The sequence below is a fragment of the Pelophylax lessonae genome, assembly GCF_965119305.1.
Source record: "Pelophylax lessonae genome assembly, chromosome: 5".
NCBI lineage: Eukaryota > Metazoa > Chordata > Amphibia > Anura > Ranidae > Pelophylax > Pelophylax lessonae.
In genome coordinates this window covers 469,550,212-469,573,516 of record NC_138772.1, presented here as the reverse complement: position 1 = coordinate 469,573,516, position 23,305 = coordinate 469,550,212, and the positions used below count along the sequence as shown (strand labels likewise).

The 23,305-nt window shown below is 41.7% G+C and overlaps 1 protein-coding gene across 1 annotated transcript in view; it reads right to left on the bottom strand.

Moving 5' to 3' along the window:
• DECR1 (2,4-dienoyl-CoA reductase 1) overlaps positions 1-23,305 on the bottom strand; it is a 173,397-nt gene that overhangs the window by 12,156 nt on the left and 137,936 nt on the right. The window contains exons 6-8 of the mRNA XM_082258792.1: positions 8,058-8,157; positions 6,185-6,257; positions 5,944-6,090 (exon numbers count right to left, since the gene is read on the bottom strand). Of these exons, the coding sequence (XP_082114918.1) occupies positions 5,944-6,090; positions 6,185-6,257; positions 8,058-8,157 (320 nt within the window). The remainder of the gene's footprint in view (positions 1-5,943; positions 6,091-6,184; positions 6,258-8,057; positions 8,158-23,305) is intronic.

Here is a 23,305-nt window from a genome sequence, read left to right as displayed (position 1 = left end):
GGGAGGCAAACACTGAGAGGGAGAGAGAGGGGTAACCGTATGCATGAGAAAGCCTTCTTACATCAGTGTTATCAGTCCCCCACTTCACATTACAGCCCCCTCCTCCTCAGTAGTGTCCTCAACCCCCTTTCAAATCATGACCCCCCCCCCCCCAATCCACACACAAATGCCTTGCCGCCCTTCACACCACCCCCCCACCCCCAACCACATACAGCACGGCCCCCCTTCACATCACCTGCTCCCTTATGTCACCCCCCCACAGCACTGCCTCCCTCACACTACAGATCCCCCCCCCCCCCCACACACACACACACACTTGTACTAACTAGTATTCCAGTGTTTCAGTTTCTCCCTCACTGAGCTAATGTGACCCCGATGCTGATGAGGAGAAGCAATATAGGATGCTGTGCAGGCACCCAATGCCAGCGATTGGAACATTGGAATTGTGCACAATGAAAGCCTGTGCTTTGTACAACTAAAAGGCTTAAGCCACCTGCTGGCTTGTATACAATTTTTGGGAAGTTTATAGGCATTTTGCCAAGGCACCCCGGAAGAAACCTGAAGACATCCTGGTTAATCCCCTATTGGCAGTCCCAGTCGGAAACCGGAGCAATCACCCCTTGAAGCAACAAGTCTCACACTGCCCCAAAGAGATCCCCTACGCGATCTGGGGTCAAGTGCAGGTTGGAAGGGAAGAAACAGTCTGGAGGATATGAACGAAACTCAATCTTGTAGCCGGAGCGAATGACTTCCTGGACCCCCTTGTCCTGTATCAGGGAGGTCCATGGATCCGGAAACCTGCGAAGACATCCCCCCACTCCAGATACGGATGAGGGCGACCCTTCATGCGGAGGAAGCCTTGTCCGCAGGTCTGGCAGAACCCGCTTGTGGCTTGCCAGACCAGGTCTTCTTCGAAACCTCGGTGGAGGTTCTGGAGGGCTTAGATCCCTTGGCTTGAGACCCTTAAGGGACAAAAAAATGCCTTGTGAGCCGAAAAAGAAAAGGCCCCCATCTGCGACAGGACTCCTTACCCTTGGAAGCCTGAGGAAGAAGAGTACTCCTTCTCCCTGTGAGGTCCTTGATGATGTCATCCAAGGAAACTCCAAACAGGCGATCCTCCACAAATGGAAGATCGGATAAGGCCTTTTTAGAAGCCTGGTCTGCAGACCAGCATTTCAGCCAGAAATTAAGTCACAGGACAACCGCTGAGACAGACAGTCTAGAAATCAAGGGAGCCGCATCCAAAGAGGCATCACAGACCAACTGTAGCCCTTGGACCAACTGATCCGCCAGCTCCACAAAGGCAGGGGGGAGCTGTACCCCCCTCCAAGCCCAGGCGTAGACGTTTTGCCCACTCAGTCATAGCTTGCGACACCAGGGCAATAGTAAATACCGGCCCAAGTGCCGAACCAGCCACAGTAAACATATGGCGGGTCAAGGCCTCCGACCTACTATCAGCCAGATTTAAGAAGACTGGGGACTCTTCGACAGAGATTACAGTGGCTTTATTCAACCTGGAAACCGGGAGTCCACTACAGGAGGAACTGTCCATTTTTTAAGGAGGGAATCCTCATAGAGGTACCGCATTGCAAAATGCTTAGGGATTGCAAAGGTGCGTTTCTGGCACCCCCACTGTTTTGTGAAAATATTGTCAAAGGAGGCAGGAAAGAGGAACATCTTCACCGCTTTTAAGGGTGCCAAAGGTGACACACGCCTCTGATGCTGCATTAGTCGCATCCTCCATCTTTAAGGTTTCCTGCACTGATACAATCAGCGCATCCACTAGCGCCTTTTCATGCGTGGCTAGAGGAGCAGAAGAATCATTCTCACTATCTGAGCACGCATGGTGCATGGACGCAGGCCCTGAAGAGTAACTCATTCGCGGCAGCCAAATCAGATTCTGGATCTGATGAGACAGAGGAAGCAGGTGAAGGCGGGGGAACCTTTTTGCTAACCCATTTGCCAAGGACCAAATCTACCTTGGACACTAAGGACTACAAAGATCGCAGTCAGTTGTTGTGACCCAGAGGGCCTGACAGCCTCTGAGAGGGGAACCCACACAAAAAAAGTGTAGAAACACTGCAAGAGAGAGAGACAGAGAGAGAGAGAGAGAGACCCATAAACAGACTCACCACCACCGGTCAGGTACTTACAGAACCAAACTGCCCACCATGCGGCCATCAGGAGGAGGATTATCTAGGGATCAGTACTAGTGGCCGTGGGGCTCACCACAGGATCACCGCCCATCTGGCTCCAAAAACATGACCGCCACTATTTTCAATGGGAAACCTCAAGAAAAAGGCCGCCGAGGCTACACAAACATGGCAGCCAATCTGTAGCATAAAAGCCTACAAGAAATCTTTGGGGTGCAAAGGCCTGCAGAAGACCACCAAAAAGAGGGGGCGCTGACTGGGAGGGAGGGTAGCCTGGGGTTCGACCATCCCAGGGAGGGGCCCACGTTCATCCCAAAACCCTCCAGGTGTAGAGGGGGGATAGCTACCTACCCCACCAGGAACATGTGGGCACTGTTGGCCAGGAGGAAACGCTGCGACTCAGGCCGAAGCCAGGTCGTATGTGCCCTCGTGAGACTTTTAACTCGCAGGCCAGCCCCCGTCCAGTGGGGCTATGTCATGGCCAACCTAGGGCGGAGCTGTGGTCTGCATGCTCTTGCTGGCCAGACTAGGGGGGCTCTGGATCTAGATTATCCAGTCCGTCGCCAAGACCAGCACTTGATTGTAGATCTAAAAGGAACAAAAAGTATAAAAAAGAGAAAAAAAAAATATTTAAAAAGAAAAAATTGCTGGGACCAGAGATCCCAGCAAGGAACTAGGTCCTTACTCCTGACTAGGCAGAGAAAAACTGAGTACCTATAGCAAAGAGTAGGAGTATACCCCCTGGGACTGCCCTATAGGCATAGTCAAGTTCTTAGGGGGCAGTATAACCCACGTAGTCAAGAAGATGAGGAGCTGTCTCAGTCAATGAACGAAAGACAAAAGGTGAATGTTCTTGCATGGCCTAGTCAGAGCCCAGACTTAGACCCCATTGAAAATCTGTGGAATGACTTGAAGACTGCAGTCCCCAAACAGTCACCATCAAATGTAACTGAACTTGAGCAGTTCTGCAAAGAAGAGTGGGCAAATATTGTGGAGTCTAGATGTGCAAAGTTAGTAAAGACATATCCCAACAACTAAAAGGCTGTAATTGAAGTGAAAGGTGGTTCAACAAAATACTGACATAAGGGTGTGATCCTTTTTCCAACTCAGTGATTCGGTTTTTGAATTTTATTTTTTTCTGACATGTTGGTGTTATATCTTTCACTTGATGTTATAAGTTGCACTAGTAAATACAGCTGGATAAAACAAAAACGGTTTGTCTTCATTTGAGACTGCAAAGCAATTATTTTAAAGGGGGCGATTCTGGTAAAATAAGTATTGAACTCCTCACCATTTTTCTAGGTAAATATATTTCTAAAAGATGCTATTGACAAGAAATTTTTACCACATGTCAGTAACAACCCTGCAACCCATACATACAAAGAAACCAAAACAAATAAGCTCAGAAATTAAGTTATGTGTAATAAAATTAAATCACAAAGGGAAAAAGTATTGAACACGCTAACTGAAATATATTCTGGGCCATTCTAGCAGCTTTATTTTCATTTTCTTTCCTTGAAACCAATTGAGAGTTTCCTTGGCTTTGTGTTTGGGATCATTGTCTTGCTAAATGTCCACCCTCGTTTCATCTTCATCTGTCTGGTAGATGGCAGCAGATTTTTATCAGTGTCTTCGTACATTTTTCTATTCATCCTTCCTTCAATGATATGAAGTTTGCCAGTAAAAACAGCCTCAAACCATGATGTTCCCACCTCCAAACTTCACTATTGGTATGGTGTTTTTGGGGTGATGTGCAGTGCCATTTGACCTGAAAACGTGGTGTGTATTATGGCAACCAAAGAGTTCAATTTTGGGCTCATCTGACCAGACCATATTCTCCCAGTATTTCACAGGCTTGTCTAAATGTCGTGCAGCAAATTTTAAGCAAGGCTTAACATGTTTCTTCTTCAGCAATGGAGTCTTGCGTTGTAAATGCATACCAACCAGGATGGTTGAGTGCATTACTTATGGTTTTCTTTAAAATAATTGTACCTGCTAATTCCAGGTCTTTCTGAAGCTCTCCACAAGTGTTAATTGGCTCTTGGACAACTCTTCTAAAAATTCCTTTCACTGTCAGAAATCTTGTGAGGAGCACCTGGTCGTGGCCGTTTTATGGTCAAATGATGTTCTTTTCACTTCCAGATTATGGCCCCAACAGTGCTCACTGGAAAATTCAGAAGTTTAGAAATCCTTCTGTAACCAATGCCATCAGTATATTGTGCAACAATAAGGTTGCGAAGATCTTGAAAGAGCTCTTTGCTTTTACCCATCATGAGAGGTTTCTTGTGTGACACCTTGGTGAGGAGACACCATTTTATAGACAATTAGTTGAGACTGAACCAGCTGATATTAATTTGCACTTACAAGGGGCAGGATTGCATTCTAATTACTGATAGATTTCAGCTAGTGTTGTCTTGGCTTTCCATGCCCTTTTGTACCTTCCTTTCTTTAGGTGTATAATACTTTTTCCCTGTATCATTCATTTTTATTACACATAAAACTTAATTATTTAATGTACTGTATTTGTTTCTTTGCATGTATAGATTGCATGGGGTGTTACGGACATGGGATAAAAGCATATATTAAGAAATATATTTACCTAGAAAAATGGAGACGCGTTCATTACTTATTTTACCCGCTGTATATTTGCTTTTGCTCTGTGTGTGTTTTTTGCTGCCTCTGGCTTTCAATATATGTGGTTATTGCTCTCACTTTGGAGGAAACTAATAAATGGTTATTCCATTCCAAGAATTACCATCTCATTTAATTTTCAAATATGAATTGGCATTGATGAAGTGTTTCCTTACATTATAAATGCAATATAATAATATTAGTTACATATGATATTATTGATTAATCTTTGTCATTGTAGGCATACCATTCTTTACTGGCTCCTCCCAAGGGATGTGGTAGATTCGATTTTAAGACCTTTTTAACCTTTTACTTTAGGGGTTATGGTAGGAGGTACATTAAAGCGGAGTTCCACCCTGGTTATACATTTTTTTACAAAAATACCCCCGGGACAGTCAGGGCTAGCACATTCCACAATGGCTAGCCTCTGATCTGTCCCGGGTTGCACTTACCTTTCAGGAGAAATACTTACCTTGAAATTGTCTTCTCCAGCGCTGCCATCTCAGGTGTGGGCAGCTTGAAGCCAGCACGATCCTCTTCCGCGTCCTCTTCGGTCCTCTTCCTCCTTCTTCGGTCCCACGATGCACTGCACCGGCCCCGACGTCACTTCCGGGTCGCGCGCGTCATCCCTCCACAGCTTCTGGGCATGCCCAGAAGCTGTTTAGAAGGGAATGACGCGCGCGCCCCGGAACTGACGTCGGGGCCGGTGCAGGCGCAATGATTCCTGGGAGCGATGACGTTCAGCTCCCAGGAATCATTGCAAAAGCCAGGAAGTGACGAATCGCCGTGGCCGCCGAGGGGAGGAAGAAGGAAGTAAGGTGAGTATATTTTCTCTAAAAGGTAAGTGAAAAAAAAAAAAAAATTGCGATTATCCATTTGTTTTTCAGGTGACCGGGAGCGAGAAGATGGAGGTAAGTATAAATTTCGGGTGGAACTCCGCTTTAAGTTGAAGGAGGCGATTTTGTTAGTTCGGTGATATATGGTAATATTTTGTATATATTTTAACCAAATTGATTTTTCTGAGGCCAGAGTTGTGGCCCCAAGTTTCATTATGGACTGGTTTGCTTTGAACTTAGTTCATGGAGAAGATGGAATTCCCACTGTGCCATTTATTCACTCACATATATTATATAAAAAAAATCCCAAGGAATAAACTTACTGCTCCAGAGACCCAACTAGCATAATCACTGCACAGGTACACAGCAAGATTGGCTAGTTCTCCAACAGTTCCAAGGCGTCCACAGGGAATTCTTTTCTGTATATCAGCCTCAAAGGCTCCAGTGGGGTCTAAGCGGCTAAAGGCTCCCTGATAAGAGAGAATACAAGAAATAATTCAAGAAAAAAAATCTTCTAAACTTTAATATTAAATCCACAATATGGTCTAAGAAATGTTCACACACCTTGGTTTTTATGGGCCCAGGCTGTATCACATTAAACCTCATTCCATATTTTCCCCATTCAGCAGCAAGGGATCTTTAATATGGAAGAAAGCAAAATACATAATTTCTGCAAAACTTTCAGACTTTGAAATATACCACAAATGCAATTCATATACCACAAATGCAATTCATATTCCTCTTAATCATGCATGAAATGTTTACTTTACCACTTGATGGGTCATGAGAGAAGAGTATCTATTCTTTGGGGATATTACTGATGCACAGCATGGCTGCTTGGTAACACAGGTAACATCACATTTTATTGTCAATTTTCCATACATGATACATTAGAAGATACATATATGATATGATACATATAGCAGCTGTACTGATCAGCATTGCACAATGGAAATTGTAACTTGGCTGGTATGTACATAAACAGGAGGCCTCAACAACATATTCCTGCACAGATGGAAAAAAAAAAAAAGCCTGCAAATAAGCCATTGGCTATTACAAGTCCTGAGTCCTGTATGATTAAGATAAAGCAGTTATTCAATTAGATGCTATTAGATTGTTAAACATAAGCATTATTGGATATTCATTTTGATTATATGCTACCAGCAAGTTCTCCAACAAACAGCGCACATTGAAACATAGGGGCCCATGCAAACTGCATTTTAAATAAGCTGAAGGAAGCTGCTCCTACAGCTGGTCTGCCGGGTGGCTGGGATACACACGTGCCAATTTGTGTCAAAGATAAGATCTATTGGGGATCTCATTTCCTCTTTCCCCCTTGGTCTGATGGCCCCCTGGGGTGGATCTGGGGACTGAACAGCCCTATTGGGGCTTACCTGGAGATTGAATATCTCTCAGGAGGAACCAATTTGTTGTGTTCTAGGATCTGAATTCTCCCTCCTGTGGCCAACATATGAATGTCTCGCCCCATAACCATCTGTTGGGTCATCTTCTTTGTTTGAATTGGCCTAAAAGTGGATCTTACGTCCAATATAAGCTTCTATTTGGATGACCTATAGTGCACAGTGGTGTGACAAGCATCCCCTGAGGAAGCCGAAAACACGGCGAAACATGTCGGGACTGTCACCTCAGAAATATCATCAATTGTCCATTATGCTGGTCATTCCTGGGAATGCTATGATGGAGTCATTTTAATATTTATTGATGTCTTTATATGTCTATATATTCTCCTTTTCATATTTTTGTAACTAATTCATCAATAAAATTAGAATTTTAATGTTTTGTAAAAATTGAGTTGTTGGCACCTAAAAATCCCAGCTCATGTTGTGAGCCATTTTCTTTTGTCCCTGCTCCTACAGGCTTTTGAGCTCTCATTTTTTTCTGCCTGGAAACTCCCCTCCATGTTAGCCAATGTGTCTATGCACACTATGCAAAAAAAGCGTGAAAATGCATTAAAAAAGTGTGGTAAATTAGCGGAGGGGAGGGTTTGTGGAAAAAAAAAAAAAAAAACCCCCGCTTATTCTCAAAAAAGCTCCATAACACCACACAAACGAGCACAAAAAAAGCATCAAGCTTTTAGGCAGAGAAATAAAAGCTCAAATGCCCGCAAAAGCAGCTTTTTATTGAGCTGCAGTGTGCATAAGCCCTAAAAAAGCCTAAAGTCTAATGCATCTCCTATAGCCATACAAAATCATATAATTTACGGACAAATTCAGTAGATGACTATTATCCTACCAAACACTTCTGGATTCCTAGAGAAAAGGCCATTCAAACACGGATGAACACACAGGAGTTATCACTGCTACAAATAGAACCCAGCAGTCCAGCAATGCAAGAGAAGCCTGCTATGCCACTGTGCTGCGCTTGAAGCAGTTATTTTTATTAGCATTAAATGTACTGAGTATCATGAAGAACTTACTTGCTCATAGCTTCTACACCTGCCTTAGCAGAAGCACTAGGGACTAAAAAACCAGTCCCACTTTCTGCATATATTGTAGTAATAGCCAGAAATGCAGCACCTGAAATGAGACAAACAGGACTGGTTAACACAGTACATTGTACTAAAAATACAAAATAATAAAAATTATTTACATTCACACAAATAATGTTTCAAATGTATAATCTGTACATTTTTGTGCACTTTCAAATAAGCTCAATATCTAAACTAATAACAAAAATTACGCTATGGGGAGCATTTGCCATTTGTAAGTTCATAGGCATGTCTCAAATCTCCATCAGTCTTTAGAATGGGGAATGTCTGTCATTTATCTTCCCATAGAGTTCTTGCCATCAATATGTAGACTATCAAAATCCTAAAAGTGTATAAAGTACAAAACGTATGCCAAAAAGTGTAAAAATTGTCCAATAACAGTATATTCCCAGGTAATAGCAGAGACGAAAAAAAAAAAGTGACAGAAGTGCTTCTCTGCACAAAGTGACAAAAGTGCCTTTGTACATAAAGTGACCCCGGTGCTGCTTCCTTCCCCAATTTGCACTGACCAGAATGCTATTGGTAAAACCGCATAATGTCAGAATATCCTTTGAGAGTTCCCAGTAATCAAGTGGCTCTTCCACAGGTGAAAGTCTCTCGCACTGAAACTTGATAAAAAAAAAAAAAGGTTCTCACCACACGGAGCCAGAGAAAAAGGTTTATGGTATAGTAATTTATTGTAAAATGAATGATATACAAAGTAAAATGTACGTATACATCCAGAAAAAAAAAAAAAAAAAAAGCCTAACTTACAGCAATAGCCACCAATCCCATACTAGGACACGGCAGCATAGCGTCAGCATGCAAGACTCCTCAATACGCGTTTCATGCACATGCATGTCATCAGGGGATCCACCTTATGGACCAAAGAACGTAATTCCCCAAGGCCAAACTTAGCCAACCAGGTAACATGGAGCTCAATCAGGGCAACATGGAGCTCAACCGGGAACAACTGGAGCTCACCCAGAAAAAAAAAAAACCCTCTCAAAGAGAAAACACTTTATGGACTTTTAGGATTTTGATTATTTATGTGTAAGATGGTCACATGCTTGATTTAGGTTTAAGGTTTTCTTATACATGGCACCTTATGTTTGAAGTACTGTTGTGCTGTCCTTTTCATTTATTGAGTTTTATCATAGGGCTGGTCACCTTTTTGCTACTTAGGCTACAGAGATATCCAAGTAAATAGGTTTTAGGATCTAAAAAAAAAAAAAATCCGTCTGTATATGTCTTTTCAAATAGATTTAGTGGGTGCAACCATAACTGGAGGTCTTTCTCACCAAAACCTTTAATACAAGGAATAACTAGATGCAGACTTGTATAAAGTACTCAAAATTTCTACTTGAGTAAAAGTACAAGTGCTCGATCAAAAAGTGACTTAAGTAGAAGTGGAAGTGCTCGCAGAAAAAGTTACTTAAGTAGAAGTACTAAAGTATTCAACATTTTTTTTACTTAAGTATTGCAAGTAGTTTTTTCAAAAAATTTGCTACTTAAGTACTAAAAGTAAAAAGTACCAGTAGTTTTGAAAAAAAAATTCTACTCAAGTACTGAAAGTAGAAGTACAAGTATTATGTTATGTAGTTATTAAAGAAAGAAGTCAAAAGTTTGAACATCATATTGTTTTTTATTATTTCAAATGATTTATTCAAATGATTAACCTGTGTTTGTTAGTAGTTTCTTGATGCACTTTAAGCGCTGTAGCACCATTTATTTGTTTATTTCAGATTTTCTTTTTATTGGAAAGATTTGGTATAGCAGCTTTTATTATACACAGCCTTTATTTTCGTATGCGCTGATTTACAAATGACATTATACACATTTTTTTGAGCTTTATGCAACCTGCCATCTACTGTTCTGGCAGTGGTAATTTTTTTAAAAGTAACGAGTAACTATGTAGCACAAAAAAAAAATATCGGAGTAGAAGTATCGAAATCATCGAAAAAATGTAGTGAAGTAAAAGTAGAAGTAGGAGAAAAAAATTCTACTCTAGGAAAGTACAGATACCGCATTTCGGTGTACTTAAGTACAGTACTTAAGTAGTTCTACTTCGTTACTATACATCTCTGACTAGATGTCTTCAAAAGACTCACAGGGGTTACCTGCTCATTGTTTTCCTTAACAGGTATCTAATGAGCTTCTGGAGACCCAATATCATTTGCTTAGGAAGACGTACAGGATAATGGAGTTCCTTAGAAACTGAATGTTTCAGCATATCAAAAAGGTAAATCTTGCAGAAAGTTCCTCTCTTTACAGAGATTTTCAGAGAAAGGAAGGGTCTCAAAGGAATGTGGTCGCCAAAGAGCTTGCAAGAACTGTGACATTTTAAAATATAAAAATATAGCTGAGCAGCAAAGCTGAAGAAAATAGATAAAAACTTGTCAGCCACACAATCCAAAAGTTATATAATCTCTTTACTGCTCCAACATTCCACCCGTTTTAGACATGAGATCAAGAGGAAAGTGCCAATTGTCTACAATAGGAGTACAAATTTAATTTCAGTGTAAATTTACTTGAGCAAAGGTCAAATATTTTGAAAGTCTGCAATGTAAATGAAGAATGGCTAAGCTTTTTGGTTTCTAATGTTGAATTTGTGGATAGAAACATTAGGAATATAGAAAGCTTTTACTATTTAAACCCATAACTGTTTGGGATGGTTTAGATGACACTGAGCAATATATGAACGCTGAAAAAACTGGATTTTTGACTTACCATAAAATCCTTTTCTCTGAAGTTCATTGACAGATGCAGCTCCATATCTTCTTGACCATTGGGTTATGCTGCCCCCTACAGGAGTAGGACACTAGGCAGAAAAAAGCTTTTACACGCCTATGGGGCAGTCCCTGTAGGCATACACCCACTCACTCTGCTATAGCCCTCAGTTTTGTTGAAAGCAGTGTTTAGAAGAAAAAACCCTATCCGACTCATAATTAGAGTGGCGGTGCTGCATCTGTCAATGAACTTCAGATAAAAGGATTTTACGGTAAGTCAAAAATCCAGTTTTCTCCATCGTTCATTGACAGACGCAGCTCCATATCTTCTTGAACTGTGGGACATTCCAAATCAGTATTTGCATGAGGGGTGGGAAAAAAAACGCAAAAAAGACGTAATTCCCCAAGGCTAAACTTAGCCAACCAGGTAACATGGAGCTCACCCAGAAAAAAAAACACACACCCTTAAAGAGAAAAAAAATTCTTTTAGACAGCAGCCTGCAGAACCTTGCGGCCAAAAGAGGCATCTGAAGATGCCAACAGATCTACTTTGTAGAATTTTGTGAACATATGCACTGACGACCAAGTTGCCACCTTGCAAACTTGCAGCACTGACGTCTGATGGCGAAAAGTCCGGGAAGCACTCAGCGCTCTAGTGGAGTGCACCTTCACAGGGAAAGGAGAAACCTGACCCTTCAGTGAATAAGCCTGAACTACCGTCTGTCTGATCCATCTGGATATGGTTGCAGCAGACGCAGTCAATCCTTTACGAGATTCCTTTGGTAAGGACAAATAGAGCATCTGATTTTCTGAACGACTCAGTAGCCGCCAGGTAAACTAATTGCCCGCACCACATCCAAAGAATGTAATGCCATTTCCTTGGAATGCTTGGGCTTAGGACAAAGTGAAGGCAGCACAATATCTTCATTCAAATGAAAATCAGAAACCACCTTAAGAAGAAATGACTGATTAGGTTGGGAGTACCACTTTATCTCTGTGGACCACCAGATGAGGTGAGCGGCAGGATGCCGCCGCCAATTCAGATACTCTGCAAGCAGAAGTAATAGCCACCAAAAAGGCAACCTTCTGAGACAAGGCAAGCCCATCAGAGTACCCGAGTACCTCTCTGTAGCCCATCAGAGTACCCGAGTACCTGTCTCCAGCCCCGAGTACCTGTCTCCAGCCCAGAGTGCCTGAATACCTATCTGCAGCCCCATCAGAGTACCCAAATACCTGTCACCAGCCCATCAGAGTCCCCAGAGTACCTGTCTACAGCCAATCAGTGTACCCAAGTACCTGTCTGCAGCCCATCAGAGTACCTGAGTACCTATCTGCAGCTCATCAAAGTACCTATCTGCAGCCCATGCCTCCTAGATTATGTGTTGGGGTGTTTGCTTTCCAAAAATGGGGTAATTTTGTGGGTGCAAATTCCATTGTCCTGGTGCTCCAGGTCCTTCAAAAGTGTGATAGGTCGCTAGGATATTATATGTGTAATTTATGCTTGACAGTGCTCCTTGTATATTGGGCCTCTGTATGTGGCCAGACTGTGTAAAAGTCTCACACATGTGGTATCGCCATACTCAGGAGGAGTAGCAGAATGTATTTTGGGGTGTAATTTCAAGTATGCATATACTGTGTGTGAGAAATAACTTGTTGTTATGACAATTTTGTGTAAAAAAAAAAAAAAAAGACATATATATATATATATATATATATATATATTCTTTATTTTCCCAAGAATTGTGGGAAAAAATTACAACTTCAAAAAACTCACCATGTCTCTTACTAAATACCTTGGACTGTCTACTTTCCAAAAAGGGGTCATTTGGGGGGTATTTGTACTGTCCTGACATTTCAGGGCCTCAAGAAATGAGACAGGCTGTCGGTACATCAGGTGTGATTAATTTTCAATGCTTGTCATCATAGCTTGTAGACTATCTTTCACGCAGACTAAATAGCCACTAATTTGGGTTATTTTTATTAAAAATATGTAGCAGTATCAATTTTGGCCCAAATTTATGAAAAAAATTACTTATTTGCAAAAATTTTTAATAGAAACAATTTTTTTTTTTTTTTTAATTTTCGCTCAGTTTTTTATTTCTATCACAAAAAGAATAAAACCCAGTGGTGATTAAATATCACCAAAAGAAAGCTCTATTTGTGTGGAAAAAAAATTTGATTGGGTACAGCGTTGCATGACTGAGTAATTATCATTTAAAGTGTGAGAGCGCTAAAAGCTGAAGATTGGTCTGGGCAGGAAGGGGGTGTAACTGCTCTGTATGGAAGTGGTTAATTTAATTATTTAAATGTTATCTTTTTATTTATTTGCATTTAAAAACAGTGCATGTTTTTAGATCCTTTTCTCTTGTCCAGGATAGTATATTTGAATTATAAAAAAAAACTATTACCACAACACATCTAGGAAAGACATGCATTTGCATTCTGCATCAACCTTAGTTAAATTATTAATCATTTAATAATAAATGAAAAGTTATCAAAACAATTCTAATTAAACTATTCCTGCCTTAAGGATATCTATACAAAATTTAATACCACTGTGGGGAGGGAGAATCTGACTCAGCTAATAAAAATTGATAGCAGGGAAATATGCTTCAAATGGAGCACAATAAAAATTGAGTCATGAGCTATGTACACATTTACTGGAGACGCCTGGGGAGATCTAAGAACAACTAAATTGAGCTGGAGGTTGTATACCTCCATATTTCACAAAATGGACCAAAGATCTGATAAATCAAGAGTGGACATCAATATAATTCTCCTTGTAGAATAATACATTATCACAAGACACATCACTGTAAATGTCTATGAAGGTCATTTGGTTATGGTGTAATATGTGGCTGAATATACTGTAAATGTATTCAGTTGTCCAGCAGGTTGTAAATCGTAAGCTTTTTAAAAGATCATTCCACCTCAAAACGCATCAGTAATTGGTGGAACCTGGCATGATTGCATTACCAAATAAAGCAAATCTCCTGCGCTCGAGTTGAGTATGATGGAGGAAAAAGGTATACTTCAAACACAAATAGGAAGAAGCTTGTAGTCTTGCTGCCCCCTCAGGATCAAGGGTATCCAGAAAAAACTGGGAAAAAAGACAAAAGAAAAGGGGCGCACCAACCTAGTGCATCACCACTGGAAGCATTTATTAAAATATTAAAAAGTATACAGTATACTCACAAGGCAGGTGTGATAATACACACATCAATATTGCACATAAAATCTCCAAGGTAGCCCAAGTCCCACGCAAAGCTGAATGGCATGCAGTGTGTCGCATGGGGCTGCTATGGCTGGGCTGACGCGTTTCAGGGGAGAACCCCCTTCCTCAGAGCCAGAAAAATACTGTATACTTTTTAATATTTTAATAAATGCTTCCAGTGGTGATGCACTAGGTCGGTGCGCCCCTTTTCTTTTATCTTTTTTCCCATGATTGCATTACCCACTGGCTTCCTGTATCACTTGCTCAGTCCAGCAGCAAGAACTCCATCTTGAGTCAAAAGTTTTGATTTTCTCCACCATAGTCTTTAGCTTTAATCCAAAATAAAAGGTAAATGCCTCCTTTACATCAAACATTTAAATATGAATTCCTAAAGCCCTCAAACCATCCCCACTCCTCCAGCCCTCGCTGCACTCAACTGCTATACTGAGAATCTTCCACCACTCACACCTGGTGTACTGATCTATACACTTTTAAAAAAATTGGTCGGAACAGTCACGTGACAGCGCTGGACAATTAAAGTTTCTTCCTGTTTCCGGGACAGAAGAACAAGCTTTCAGTTGGCCAGGGCTGTCAAGTGACCATGCTAACCATTTACCGCTGGACTTTGCCAGCATTATGCTGCCCCTGCGGCTGTGTCTGGAGTTAAAAAGTGTATGGTTTAGTTTTCTTGCAGATGTGGGTGGAAAATACTGGAGGAGTGGGGAGGGTGTTGGGAATTTTGTGTGTAAAGGTGGATTTACCCCCTTCAATAGAGGAGCAGCATGACATGAAGAGGGAGCGATGTTTGTTCTGGAACATGTTGAATTATTTTACTGTTCTTTTTATTACGTTGGAGTTTTAATCAAACTGCTCTGAGCTCGACTGAATTCCTCAGATACTTCCATTTGTGCAGAGAAACATTTTACGAGGCGTTGTTTCCATGGCTTACTTACCCAGCATTTTAACCAGATGAGCCTTCCCATGCCAATCAGTTCACAGTGTTATAATCGCTGCAATTCAAACAGCAATCTGATCTTAATTTATGTTTAGCTTTACCATGTGTAAGAAAATGAGATCTGCTGGTTCACCATCGTACACAATACTGTGTTTTCCCAGCTATTTAAGAGGCAAGAACCTTCTATCAATGTGATATTAAAAAAGTATGGGGTTTGGTTTTTTCCCCAGTTACACTTATGCCCCGTACACACGCATCAATTATTGGCCGGGAATTTTCAGCCAACGTCCGATCGGCCGTTTTTCGGCTTGTTCGTATAATGCTTCGGACAACCGACTCCGACTTTTCGGCCGAAAAAAATCTGGTGTGCAGGCTATAAAATTTTAGTTGGCCAACACCACAACGGCCAATTTTCCGTCAGTCAGTACAGATTTCGGCAGACAAAAATCTGATGAGCAAGACTGGGCATGCTCAGAGAAGAAAAAACAAACGGAAAGTAAACCAGCACATGACATCACTTCAGAAGTAGATTTTTGTTGGCCGAGAAAATTTGTGTGCAGTCTAGGCACATTCCAACCAACAAAACACAACTCTGGACAAAAGTCGGACGATCGGTCGGCCAATAATCGTTGCATGTGTATGAGGCATTAGACTTCAGCCCACTCTCTGCTGAAAATGGGTCACAGGAGTGCAGAATGAACTTCACTTCCATAGGGGATGTACAGCTAAGCGAGCTTTGGCTGTACATCTTAAAATTACTGACCCCCTGATACTCCAAGAGACGCCTTGTCTCTTATTGCACTACAATGGGATGAATAAAATGTTTGTTGCAGGCAGTGTGGCTAGTTCTGTCGACCACTTTGTAGATTGGCAGCATTGCCTCGGTTACTGAAACCCTCCTACTGTGAGCTAAAGTGACTGGAAAGGAGAGTGTGGGAGACACAGATGAAGGAGGATGTGGCTCAGACCGGGAAGGGAAGGAACGTTTTTTTTTTTTTTTACTTTATGAAGCTTGTGCATCCCGTAAAAACTTTATTTGGGACTTGTTTAGAGTGTTGCAATTTGACCAGGCCATTTTTTGCACTATGGCATTGCATTACTTTAACTGACAATTGCGCGGTCCTGCAACACTTTCCCCACAAATAGAGCTCTCTTTTGGTGGAATTTGATCACTTCTGTGATTTTATTTTTTTGCGCTATAAACAAAAAGGACGGGCAATTTTGAAAAAAATATATAAATTTTCTACTATAAAATAAATTCAATAAAAATGAATTTAGGCCAATATGTATTCTGTTACATATATAAACATATATAAACAAAAACCCCATTAAGCGTATATTGATTGGTTTGCGCAAAAGTTATAGCGTCTACAAACTATGGGATAGTTGTAATTATTCATTTTTTCTGCCGTAGTAATGGCCGCGATCAGCAACTTATAGCGGGAATGCAATATCGCAGTGGACATTCGGACACTGACTTTTTGGGAACCACTGACACTAATACAGTGATTACTGCTAAAAATATACACGGTCACTGTACTGACACTGAATGGGAAGGGGTTAACATCAGCGGCAATCAAAGGGTTAGCTGTGTGCCTAGCCAGTGTTTTTATTACACTCTGTGCGGTGCTTTTACTAGGGGAAGAGATGCAATTTATTGCAGGGACACAAACTCCATCACTTCCTCCCTGTTAGGCAGATCACAGTTCTGGTCTCTCCCTGATGACCAGCGGGTGCCAGAGGACATCAGTATGCACACCCCCCGGATCATATCTATCTATATATCTATCTATCTATATACACACACATACATACATATACACACACACACACACACACACACACACACACACACACACACACACACACACGTGATCTGGTGCACAGCTGCAAATCTGTAGCAGTAAAATTGCTATAAGGCGGACAGGAAGTGGTTAAAGCTGATCACCATCACCATATTTCATTTAACTTTAAAGAGATCATTTGGACCAAGCTGGTCCAAACAAACTATTTACTTCACTAACAGTGGCAGCAGCTGTGTGCCCTTACCTACCTATAGTATACAGTGCTGTGCTCTGGCAGCGGGACGAGAACTTCCTGCCCTGCTCCCTGAACAAAATTGAGTTGGAATGAGTACTCTTCTGCCATTTAGAAGAAGCTTTGTATTCTATAAATTAATACAAAGATCTTCTAAATTGGCTGAGGTGGGCTGATGACATCACAAATTCCACCTTAGCCAATCAGAGGTAGCTTTGCAGAGTACAAAGCTTCCTCTGAATGGCTGAACAGCGCTCAGTCTGACTCAATATTGTTCCGGCAGTGGGATGGGAAATTCTCATCCTAGGGGAGTATTTTCTAACTGTATGGGGGAGGGTCTAGTGAAATGAAAACAAAGACCTGTGATCCTATATAGGAGGATCACAGTCGCTCTGTGATCATTTTAGAGATAACGGTCTGCTGTGTTTACAACAGCAGACCGTCCTTTCTCAGCTGGGAGCGATTGCATAACCCCCTTACTTACTCTACCCCCCAAAAAAAAAAAAATGAAAAGTTTTGCTTTAACGATTACAAGCTTCCACTGACTTCCCTCTGACTAATTTTGTTTAACTTTTCCTAGAAAGCATTAGCATTAAAATTTAAATTTGTCAAATGTATTTTTTTATTCTACAAGTTGAAAAGTGCAAAAATGCATCTAAAAAAGTACAAAAAAAAAAAAATCATGCATGTTATTAAACCAAAAAAGTGCTAAAAGTAGAAAAAAAAAAAAAAAAAACCACTGTGACAACATATGACTTACTTTATACAGACAACCGTTACTTTTATCTCATTGATCCAATCTTTCATAATAAGAGATGTTCTCAGCAGATTAGAGGCAGATCTTCACACCCTAATCCAATTGCCCTTTTACAGGATTTGTCGAATCTGGCGTACTTCCTAGATGTTACATTTGTCAATAGAGACTTTAATGGCTGAATTGTCCATCAATGTCCTGCATTTCCCCCATATAGTCTTCTTTGATCACCTCTGATTTGATCAGTTCCTTTTACAAGTCTTTTTAAAGATCTATTTTGATAAACACGAGCGGCTGTCTACAATACTCGGTTAAGGACAATGCATTCAGCTTTGGTGTTATTTCTCACAACGAGTATTTCATTAAAGTCTGTGCGCCGCAAAGAAACCCTTATCAGATGAAAATGTTTCTGTTGTGCGAGTTATGATGCCTTGCTCGGTTATTATACTGTCATCTATAATAAATTATAGCTTTTCAGTGTCTGGGCTCCGACACATTAGTTAACAGTGTTTTGGTTGTAAACTCCAATTCTCTTTGGAAGGACAATATTTTCCACATGTTTATGACAGTTAGAATTGGGAAACAAGTTTTCCGAATAACAATTTTCACAGTTTATGTCTTTGAGCTGTCATGTTCAACAAGCTACACCAAATATTTGTGCTTAAACATACCCTGCTACCGAACAACAAATATTTTGTTTCTGAACTCAGATGACACAAGCTGCCTGCAGAGTGCCCCCAAGAGTTCCTGGTATTGATCTTGTGGGATAATGGCCATTATACTGTTTAACTGTATAGTTCCTCACCTTGTGAATCTGAACCTCCAAAAAAAATCAGGCAAGGATATTTAAAGTGTTACTAAATCTACAACAGTAAAATCAGTCTTTATATGCAGTAAAGCATGCTTGTTATACTCACTGTGGAACCTAAGGGTTCAAAAAAAAAAAAAAAAAAAAAAAACCAAAACCTGCAAGACAAAGGCATAATGAGCTAGCATCGCATACTAGCTCATTATGAAATACTTACCTTAAAACGAAGCCCCGACACGGACCCCCGGACACAGCTGTGGGAGCTGACTTGCTCCCTCAGCTTCTCTTTCGCATTCGGCGGCCCTGGCGCTGCGAGAGGCCGGAGCCGCGATGACGTGACTCCCGCGCATGTGCGCAGGAGTCACTTTCCGGCAAGTGCCCGGCAAGGAACTCTGAAGGTCCGCCGGACCTTCAGAGCGCATGCGCCGCTAGCGTCAGCATGCAGGGCAAATATCTCCTAAACTGTGCAGGTTTAGGAGATATTAATTGTACCTACAGGTAAGCCTTATTATAGGCTTACCAGTAGGTAAAAGTTAAAAAAATGCGTATACTACCGCTTTAATCCTCAGCATTGTTTGATCTGGTCTTCTCTGATGCTCCCCTTCTTTTACTGTCCCCAAGCCATCTGCTGATAGTACAGAGCCCCAAGAGGCTCTCTACACATGCTCAGTTTGGTGTGTACTGCTAGAGATTTTCTTTTTTTTTTTTTTGGGAGGGTGCATGTGATTAGCACGGCCAATTAGCATTGTTCAGAGGGTCATGGGTCATGCAGCCTCACAGGACAGCCAGAGGATAATGAAAACTCCTCCTACAAGCTTTAAACAGTCCTAGGCTGGACACTGATAGAAGTCACAAGACTGCTACATACTGCTGATGAGAAAAGGTATTTAGCAGATTATAATTACTAAAATGATTGCATTTCCATGTTCTGTGTACTGTGGGAGACCAGATGTAGTAAATGCAGGCTCCTGGGTTTAGTAACACTTTAATGTTTTCAGGGCTTCTCTTCCTATCATAGACACCACTCTAATCACTAAAGCACAATAACAAAGTTTCAAGGTGCAGAATAATTTGTTAAGAGGCTGCAATATTTGAAAGATGCATAAAGAAAATCTGGATGACTATGGCTGCTAAGAGGTATACTTCTTAACGAATAATGTTGCAATATTTGCTGAATAGCATTGGCGGTTAACTAATTAGTTGTATTTGGCTTATTTAACACCCTTTTAAAAAAGGAATCCACCCAAGAGCTTCCAAAAAAAAAAAAAAAAAAAAAAAAAAAAGCAGCTTTGGATGATCTCTGGCTTTGTCTCCTGTAAATTCACAACTTCGGCTCTTGGCTACTGCTTCCCTTCCTTATGAAGAAGGTAGGTAAAAACTGGATTTTTGACTTAACGTAAAATCCTTTTCACTGAAGTTCATTGACAAATGCAGCTCCATATCTTCTTGACCATTGGGGTATGCTGCCCCCTACAGGAGTAGGACACTAGGCAGGAAAAAGCTTTACCACGCCTATGGGGCAGTCCCTGCAGGCATACACCCACTCACTGCTATAGCCTTCAGTTTTGTTGCAAGCAGTGTTTAGAAGAAGAAAAACCCATCCGTCTCATAATTAGAGGGGTGGGTGCTGCGTCTGTCAATGAAGTTCAGAGAAAAGGATTTTACAGTAATTTAAAAATCCAGTTTTCTCTATCGTTCACTGACAGATTCAGTTCCATATCTTCTTGAACATTGGGATGTTCCAAAGCAGTATTTGCATGAGGGGTGGGAAAAACAAAACGCAAAAAAAGAACGTAATTCCCCAAGGTTAAAAACTTTGCCAACCAGGTAACATGGAGCTCAACCAGGAACAACTGGAGCCTTGCGGCCAAAAGAGGCATCTGAAGATGCCAACACATCTACTTTGTCGAATTTGTGAACGTGTGCACTGATGACCAAGTTGCTACCTTGCAAACTTATCTCTGTGGACCACCAGATAAGGGGAGCGGAAGGACATAGCCGCCAATTCAGATACTCTGCGGACATAAGTAATAGCCACCAAGAAGGCAACCTTCTGAAACAAGACAAGGCAAGCAGAGGAATCTGCCTAATGTTCTCAAAGGGAGGTTTTTGAAGAACAGATAATACCAAATTCAGATCCCACGGAGGTGATAGTGACCAAAGCCAACCGCTGTTTAACACTTTTAAAGAAAAGTTAAAACCCTAGCACCCGAGAACAAGAGAGGGTGCACCTTCAATGATTCACACCATGAAATGTATTTTCACGTACGATGATAGATCTTCCTGGAAGTAGACTTCCTGGCCTTCAGTAGTGTAGGAATCACTGAATCAGAAAGACCTCTATCCTTCAATACCTGGCTTTCAACAGCCATGCCGTTAAAGCCAGTGACTGTAAAGCAGGATGGAAGATCGGTCCTTGAGACAGCAGATCTTCCCTGAGAGGAAGTCTCCAGGGAGCATCGGCGACCAACCTTATGAGGTCTGCGTACCAAGACCGGCGAAGCCAGTCTTGGACCACCAGAATGACTGGAAGCCCTTTTAATTCTATCCTGCGAAGAAGCCTCGGCAGAAGTTTTAGCGGAGGGAATGCATGGATCAGCCGATGACGACTCCAAGGAGCCACCAGTGGTGCGTCTGTGGCATCGGCCAGAGGATCCAGAGATCTGGCTACGAACCTCTGAACCTTCTTGTTGAGTCGAGAAGCAAACAGGTCGATGTCGGGTGTACCCCAAGGGACACACAGAAGGAGAAGAAACACCTCAGGAAGGGATCACACCCCCTGATCCAACACCTGACGAGTCAGGTAATCCGTCTGTCAGTTCTCCACACCTAGGATGTGCACAGCAGAGAGGGCTGGAACAAACTTTTCCGCCCAATCCAGGATCTCGGCCACCTCCCGGGCCGCCAAGACACTCTTGGTGCCCATGATGATGATGATTGATGTAAGCCATGGCATTGTTCGATTGAATCCAGACTGGACAATCTTGCAGACGATTTGTCCAGTGCCTCAGGCAAAGCTTTATCGCTCTCAGAGCACCAAAATATTTTATCGGAAGTTTGGACTCTTCTACTGTCCAGGACCCCTGGGCGCATAACTTCCCCAGCACTCTTTGCCAGCCTTACAGGCTGGCATCTGTGGTTACCCCCGTCCAATACAACGGAAGGAAGGACTTGCCTTGGTGTAGTGTTAATGAGTGAAGCCACCATAGTAGAGCAGTCTGTGTTGTGAATCAACCGAATCAAAGCGTCCTAGGACTTTGGATCTTTGTTCCATTTGACAGGAATCTCCCTTTGTAAGGGTCTCGTGTGTAACTGAGCAAATGGAACCGCCTCGAAGGTGGACACCATTAGACCAAAGGCCCACATGCAAGTCCACAGATAGGACAGAATACTTGCCAACAGCAAACGGATCGCCCCCTGCAACTTTTGCACCTTGTCCGGAGGAAAAAAGACCCTCGCCAAAGCGGAATCCAGAGTCAGGCCCAGAAAATCCAGTCTTAATGAAGGTATCAGGGCAGATTTTTTTTTTTTTAATTGGATGTTCCAACCGAACTCTTGCAGAGTCTGTACAGTGATCGTCAAGTCGTCCAACAGGGCTGAATGAGAGTTCGCCCTCAATAGCGAGATTGTCCAGGTATCTCAGTACTGAAATCCCCACACCGGAGGCAGCACCTTGGTTAAAGACCCTGGGGGCGGAGGCGAGACCAAAGGGTAATGCTATACAAATACAATACAAATTGATAATGCTCCTCTTCTACAGCGAAGCAAAGAAAACGCTGGTGTCCAGCATAGATAGGGATGTGTAGATATGCGTCCTTGATATCTATAGAGGCCAAAAAGTCTCCTTGCTGTAGACGCCACTACCGTTCGAATGGATTCCATTCAAAAAACTTCTGTACCCGCACAAAGCGGTTAAGAGCCTTGAGGTCCAGAATTGGATATACTTTGCCTTCTTTTCTGGGTATAGTAAACAGGTTTAAATAGAATCTCTGAAAGTGTTCCCGAGAGGGAATGGTCACAATCACCCCTTGCTCCTGCGTGCCGAAGGCGCGAAGGGGACACCTGTGTGCTGAAAAATAAGGGTCTTGTCTATTACGCGGTGAATTGTCCTTAGCGGATTCCAACAAAGACCCAAATAGGAGGTCCCCTGTAAAGGGGAGATCTGTAGAGCCTTTTAAGTAGACTGATCCGCAGACCAGCTTTTTAGCCACACCATGTGTGGTTACCATTATTGCGCTTAGAACAACTCCACTGACGCACAACAATTTTGTCACAGTAGGTGGAAAAAGGGAGTACCTTTGCCACCTTTAGGGGATCTGTGGGCCCCCGAAGGAATCTTAGGGGGGAATACTGCGATTTAGGGATATTGCAAATGATCAGTAGAGTTACACTATATACATTGATGTTAGTGTGCAAACCAAAAAAATTTATATAAAATCAATTCATCACAATTGCTCTTCTATATTATTTTATGTATGAAGGTGCTGTCTTATGTGCATAAATCAATAAATAAATATAAAAGAGATTTGATATTAAAATTAAAAAAGCAAAAGTGTCCAGTGACTTAGATGAAATAAATAAATATTGAGTAAAGTGCATATAGTAGTTATTAACTGTAGTGCTGTGTAATGATGCCAAAGGCGTATAAATAAAGTGCATATATAGTTGTGCATTAACTTAATTGATGATACATTGTGCCA